Below are 7058 nucleotides of genomic sequence, written 5' to 3'. Positions count from 1 at the left end.
ACATTCTGGAGATAAAGTCAGCCTTAATCGAGTCAAATGTTGAAAATAACAATAATAGAGTCAAATAATAAAACAAATAAATAATAGAGAAATAATAAAAATAACTCCTTGCGCAACACAGCTGTCTACAGAAAAATTACATGTAGAGCAGGTCTCGATTAATCACAACAGTTTATGTCTGTCTTTTTTAATCTGATGTGAATAAATCAATGAGATGGATCTGACGGAGGTCAGTCTCTATCCTAGTATGGAAGTTAAACCCACTTTTCAAGATATTTGTTTGAGTCTAACATTATACATTTCTCACAAACCGTTAACACTGTTAACTTCTGAATACATACAGAACGAGTGTCCTTATGTCATTTGCTTCCTCATCCCCGGTTGTTTCATTGACATTCAGTTCTACCTTGTCATGTTTATTTGTACATATGTATATTTGTTTGTACTATTTATATTAAATTAAAAAAAAAATAAAATATAGAAAAAAGATATTTGTTTGAGCCTCACGGGCATGACGTCAACGAGAAGCAACAGCGCCCTCTAGCGGACAGATGGGGAATTACAAGTCAATCGTCTCACACACAAATCTCCACCTCCACTCCCACGCATGCGCATTCCCGGGAGGCAGGGCTTCGGTATTCCAGGCGAAGGTAAGTCAGTATCTCTTCCAAATACTATTAAACTTAGAGAAAAATCACTAAGACCAATTTTAAAGCCCACATTTTCGATTCGGTATAGAAGTTTGACCTCACGGTCCACTCCTTCTTTATTAATATGTCAAATGAACCGGACTGAAAAAAGCTAGCTTTGCTAGTTGTCACATTACTTTTCTCCGGTGCCGAGTCGCTTCTTTAGCCGCTCTTTAAACTCTCTAAACCGGCTATCCAGAGTCCTGGCCGAGGCTCAACGGGGCCATGAAATATTTACAGCGTTCCGTGTTTGCACGTCGAGAAACAGGAAATTTCCTATTATGGTTAGCTTGCGGCTGTCTTGCACGACCATTTCCGGCAGTGTCCGCTGGAAGGAGTTCCTTACAGCGTAGTAACAGTTAGCTTTCCTCCTTATCCCTCTCGTTTCCCTTCGACCCACCACGGTTTCCTTCCAGTGAAAGTCCTTCTTGGAGTTCTTTTGCTGCAAATAGAAGTTTGTTATTGCGTTTTTTTTCCCCACAGAAAAATGTCGAAATCTCTGAAGAAGATCGTGGAGGAAAGTCGGGACAAAAACCTCCCAGAGGTGGAGATGTGCGACAGGGGTATTTCGGATATGCTAGACATCCCAGCACTGTGTAAGAGTTTTTACCATTTTTCATGAGTAGTTGTTAATAATGCACATATACGTGGAGAAAACAATCAAATCTTCCTTTCTTTAAGATTTCATCTAAGCTGTATATGTACTGAGCTGTGTCCTTCTGTACACAGTAGCTTGTAGGAATGGTGATCAGTGCAGATGTTTACTAATACGTTGTTATAATTCACACTGATCCACTTCCATGGAAACAACCAGGGAAATGTGAGCATCCACAATGATGAACAATAACATTATATGACTAATTAACATTTTGATAACTTACTATGTCACTTATCTGTTGTTTTTCTTCAACTGAAGTGGCACTAAATTCAGCACAACCCTTAACATCAGTACAGTGTAATAAACCATTTTTTCCACTTCTCACTGATTTACTTTTTTCTTTCTACTTATTTATTCTTCTAGATATTATTTATATGTTTTATATGATTTTTTTTTTATTTTATTTTTGGTCTCGTCTTTTTTCTCTCTTATCTCTCACCCAAACATGCTGATATTGCTGTATTGTGTCCTGCTTTTTAAGCTTGTTTGTGTCTGTTTTTGATTCCACTAAACCTGAGAGCCGCTATCACAAAATTTTTGTAGGCAATGATAATAAAAGTCTTGAATTGTAATGTAGCATTTAGTGATATTTCGTGGAGTGTAGGATACATTGTATAGATAATGAATAGTATACAGTGTAATTTTATTACACTGAATATCAGATCCTCATTACCTTTGTTGACTTTGTTACAGGTGATAAATAAAATTCAAGATTCACTATTAATTGTCACATGTACAGATATGTTTTCCCCTGTACAATGAAATTCTTATTTTGCCGTCCACAGTGAAGCCAGATAGGTAGCAAAAAACAAATAGTAAGCATATCATTGCAACTAAATGTAAACAGTGCAAAGAAATATAATAAACCATATTAGCAGATGTGCTAGTCGAAAGAAAACATGCAAATAAAAATGTTAACGGTTAATGTGTTTGAGAACAGTCTAAAAAGTTGATCTCATTTTGAATGCAGCTTGGGTGTGCAAATTCACTAAGTGCAGGTTGGATGCAGACAGGCAGATTTAATGCCATATGTAAGCTTCTGCATGAATAGTGTTACAAAAAACCCTTGTGCACAAATAAGATGAATGAGTAGACAGTGTATTTTCTACACTTGACTCTGTGTTCTTTCAGTCACCCTGTCCAACATCACCCAGCTGGTCCTCAGCCACAACAAGCTCAGTGGTAAGAGCCTTCTTTCCCTGACTTTACTGTAATACTACCATTCAACAAAGCCATGGAGCTCAACCCATACATCCATTAGGAGTTTTGCTCAATGTAATTGTGTAACTTCTATCGTGAAATAACCTTATTGTTTAAAATGGATTATGTTGACTGGTCTGAAAAAGCTGTTCTCTCAGTTCTCCCATGAGTTAAAAAGAGAGCAAATCTTGTTTAAATGTTTATTTACTTCAACATGTGTGTATGTATGTATGTATGTATGTATGTATGTATGTGTGTGTGTGTGTGTGTCTACGGAGATATGTGTGTATCACATACATAACCACATACTTTAACTGCATGTCCGCTGGTCCAAGAAGAATTACATATTAATTCATAGCAATAGAGCTTCATTTATGTTTGATGATTATTTAAGTCTGTTGCAGTCTTTAGAGGAAAACTGTTACATTTTTATTCATGTTAGCCAGATTTTAATTCTTTCTTTTTGCCTTCAAGGGGATAAATACATTTCCTATCCACTTGAACGCCATACTTTTTAAGAATATAGACGGAGAAATAGATCTCCATGATTTCAGAGTGAACTATCCCCCTGTGTGAGTTTGAAATGGTCTTTTTTTCCAGCTGTACCACCAAACATCACTGAATTAAAAAACTTGGAGGTTCTAAACATGTTCAATAACCAGATTGAAGAGCTGCCAACTCAAATCAGCAGCCTTCAGAAGCTCAAACACCTCAACCTTGGGTATGTCAAATTGTAACCAAACATAGATGATATACTTTGGATTCCTCTGTTGTATTTTCTGATGATTTGACAACATCATGCCATCTTTTGGTCTTCCATCATCCCCCTGTTTCCTATCACACTCTCACACATAAATCTTATTAAATATGCTCTGCATATTTCAATGGATTCTACTGAAATGCAGTGGGACTACAAAAATGTCTCAATTTTTGTAGTCCCTCTCCAGAGTCCTCTTTGTTGGTGTGTACATTGTCTGTAAATGTGTATAAATGCTGCTTTGGCAATAGCACTTATATTTTTCATTGACACACATTTTTTTTTATTTTAAGAGGAATCTATTTTTTTTAATTATAGATCTAACATATGCTGATTAGTTGTGAGACTTAGCACAGAGATGTATCTAGCTGTGATATGTTTCGCAAGCTTTGCTCATAATTTCTGTGGCTTTCTGCTGTAGAGACAGCCTATTTTTATCAAAAGAACGTCTTAACAACATTGACTCTTTAAATTGATTTGTTTTTCTGGTTTTACAAATTAGTAAACATAATAAATTAACACAGGAGGATTCATAGCTACAGATACCGCATCCCAAAGATACCTTAAAATAAAGGGGGACCTGAGACAGAAAAACAATCTTGCAAAATGTAATGCAAACATAGGCACCTTCACCTTTTGGGATTAACCTGTGCTTATTCCTCTCTGGAAAATCAGGCTGTTGGAAAAGTACGTGATACCAGAAACACCAGTCGATGTCTTTTTGGAGATCAGAAAAATTAGTTACTTTTCACTTATAGGTCTGATTACTTAAAAAAAAACAGAAAGTGACTCCTGTTCCTGCTTAAAGTAAGACTTGGTCTTGTGTCTTTGTGCAAAGTATGAACCGTCTCAGCGGCTTGCCCAGAGGATTTGGGTCTTTGCCAGCTCTGGAGGTGTTGGACCTGACCTACAACAACCTGAACCAGAACAGCCTGCCTGGAAACTTCTTCTACCTCAGTGACTACACACACACACACACACACACACACACACACACACACACACGTCTATGGAGTTTTCCCTATTGTGAACATTATATGCTTGTGTTTCTTAACAAAAGTGGACTTGATCATTTGTTTTGATCTGATCTGAGAAAAAGGGAATACTCTTAAGAGTTTAGAAAGTCTCTTGAAACCCAATCGTAGCTCTGAGCCAGTTTGCAGAAACCGTTCAAAAATCTTTCTTGGAATCATGAGCTTTATTAGCTGTCGTGCTAAACGACATCTTATAAATGAGCCACTGCAGTCGCAGGATTTCTGCCATTTTTTCAGACTCTTTTACTGATAAAATCACGCTAATGATGTGCACATTCAGCGTAACAGAGATGTTTGTCTTTGCAGCCACTCTTCGTGCACTCTATTTGAGCGACAACGACTTTGAGTTTCTGCCCGCTGACATCGGAAAGCTGACCAAGTTGCAAATAGTAAGTTAATGTTAGCATTCAACTTTGCCGTAACATGTTCTGTAGTTTTTTGTGCTTAGCTACATCATCTGAAGTTAAACACCAGACATGATCCTATTCATATTTAGTTTTCATTAAAGATCTTGCACATATAATCAATTTGTCTTCTTGTGTTTTTCCACTTCTGCTCAGCTGAGTCTAAGAGACAACGATCTGATTTCACTGCCCAAGGAGATTGGGGACTTGGCGCATCTGAAAGAGCTTCATATCCAAGGCAACAGATTGACTGTTCTTCCCCCTGAACTCGGTACCAGCCACACACACAAAATCCCAGCATTTGGAGACATCGAAATGGAAAATAACATCTAACATCAATATACATCCGTAGAGCAAAATAGTAGCAGTAATCTAGTACTTTATCAATCAAAATTGCCAAAATGCCAACATGAATGAGGAAGTGAATGTTTTTTTTGTCTGAATATGTGGCCCTGTGACCACTAGGTGACCAGTCCAGGTTAATCCCTGCCTCTTGCCCAGCAGGCATGGGCTCTAGGTGGCCCACGACCTTAGGAGCAGGATAAATGTTGTGGATTATGAATGTACACAATGCCATCTGTTCAATTCATGGTGGTTCAATTCATGTTCCTTTGCTTTACTCTCTCTCTCCAGGGAACCTGGACCTGACTGGCCCTAAGCAGGTGTTTAAAGCAGAGAATAATCCATGGGTCACTCCCATTGCAGACCAGTTCCAGCTGGGAGTCTCTCATGTTTTTGAATATGTTCGCTCAGAAACCTACAAGTAGTGAGTACTACGTTCTTTTACATGCATGTGTTTACATGTGGGTGTGTATTTCTACACGTATATATGCATATGTGTGTGTCTTTTCCCCTTCTCAGTCTCTACGGCAGGCACATGCAGGCCAACCCCGAACCTCCGAAAAAGAACAACGACAAGAGTAAGAAGATCAGCCGTAAGCCACTGGCCGCCAAAAACAAATGAGAGAAAGACAGAAACTAGAGACGGATGCCTTCTCTGCCAGCCATACTAACTGCATGTACCTTTTTACCGCAGTATTGCCTGTGTGTTTATTTAAAAAAAAAAAAAAAAAAGAAAGAAAAAATTGGGAGTTGGACAGTTCTGTGCCGGAGCCAATTTTCTGGTGTAGAGGTCCCAGCTCCTCGAGCTCCAATCACCAGCGTTGCCTCCACTCCCCACGTCCTCTGTACGTTCTGAGCTCCTTCATTTTCACATCGCCGTTGTTTGGAATTGTTACACGAACCCCCCTGACTTGTTTCAATACGCCGGCCAGTTGGTCTTGCAGTCACCAGTTTGCCGGTTCGTATCTGAATGTCAGTCACTGTCAACCAGTCTTAGAAAGGTCTTCTTCCGTGACCTTGAGGGTGTCCGGTCCAAACTCAGTGAGGACGTTCCAATACATTCTGCCACCCGGTCGTGGCGTTCCACGCTGCCCGAATCCCACGCCGTGCTATTATTTGCTGCACTCTTCTCAGGGGCATCTTTGCATGGTCTTCACTTGGGGGTCCTTCCTGGTGTAGCGTACCCCAGCCTGTATTGATCTTGTGCTAAGTGCCTGTTCTTACGCTGTCATGACAGCCCTTTTTATATAAACATATATAAATATATATATTTGTGCCTGTATATTATGTATTCAGTGTCTGAGGCTAACACCAGGGTATCCTCTCTGCAAAAGTTTTCCAACAGTCTTCGTCTTTGGTACTTAACAATCACAAGGAATGGGTTTTTACCCTAATATCTGCTAAACAACAATTTAAGGAAAAAGATGTGTCCTTTGAAATTTCACACCTCTGCAGAGGTCATTTGTAGCACTTAGATTTATCGTTAAATACATTTCTCGGTGAATAGGAGCAAACTGAACTTTAGCAACACCTCAGCAGCGCCACAGGCAGCTCCGCCTCCGACATTCATGCCAAAGGTAGACGAAGTATTGATCGTGGATACTATGAAGTGCATGACTCGACTGGAAACCTTCCCACTGTCACTCCAAGCGTGAGGAAACTGCTAACGGCTAACGGCTAACTCATAGCCACGTATTCAGAGGTGTTGAAAAGAACTCGGAGCCCATTTTTTCTCCCGACTGTCTTTCAGAAACTTCTGTAATTATGTGACCATGTTATCAAGCGAATAAAATCTAAGACAAGTTATCTGTACTTGTGTTTTTGTTCAAGATTTTACAATTCGACAAGCGGCACTGAGCACAGGTGATCTTTGAATACGGCCCGAGATGCGAAGCGCGCCAGATATTTTAATTGAGAGAGACAAACTGCACAAAAAATGTGTTCATGGTCTGTGCAACAAGTGATATAAAAAAA

General features: G+C 39.3%; 1 protein-coding gene across 2 annotated transcripts; it reads left to right on the top strand.

The window, feature by feature from the left end:
* Positions 1 to 615: 615 nt before the first annotated feature.
* On the top strand, positions 616 to 6890 carry rsu1 (Ras suppressor protein 1). Of its 2 annotated transcripts, XM_086163924.1 has the most exons (9): positions 616 to 650; positions 1173 to 1285; positions 2479 to 2529; positions 3148 to 3268; positions 4143 to 4261; positions 4645 to 4727; positions 4899 to 5013; positions 5376 to 5508; positions 5604 to 6890. In XM_086163924.1, exons 2-9 carry the CDS (start codon positions 1177 to 1179, stop codon positions 5704 to 5706), a joined length of 834 nt encoding a protein of 277 aa, XP_086020050.1. In that variant the 5' UTR covers positions 616 to 650; positions 1173 to 1176; the 3' UTR covers positions 5707 to 6890. The 2 variants fall into 2 exon arrangements, with proteins under 2 accessions (XP_086020050.1, XP_086020061.1); XM_086163935.1 differs by lacking the exon at positions 2479 to 2529.
* Positions 6891 to 7058: the final 168 nt, after the last annotated feature.

Source organism: Fistularia commersonii, chromosome 2 (genome assembly GCF_037954325.1).
Source record: "Fistularia commersonii isolate RoL2024-O1a breed Wild chromosome 2, RoL_Fcom_v1.0, whole genome shotgun sequence".
Classification (NCBI taxonomy): domain Eukaryota; kingdom Metazoa; phylum Chordata; class Actinopteri; order Syngnathiformes; family Fistulariidae; genus Fistularia; species Fistularia commersonii.
Note: the sequence above shows the minus strand (reverse complement) of the source record. Positions and strands in the feature narration are given on the sequence as shown.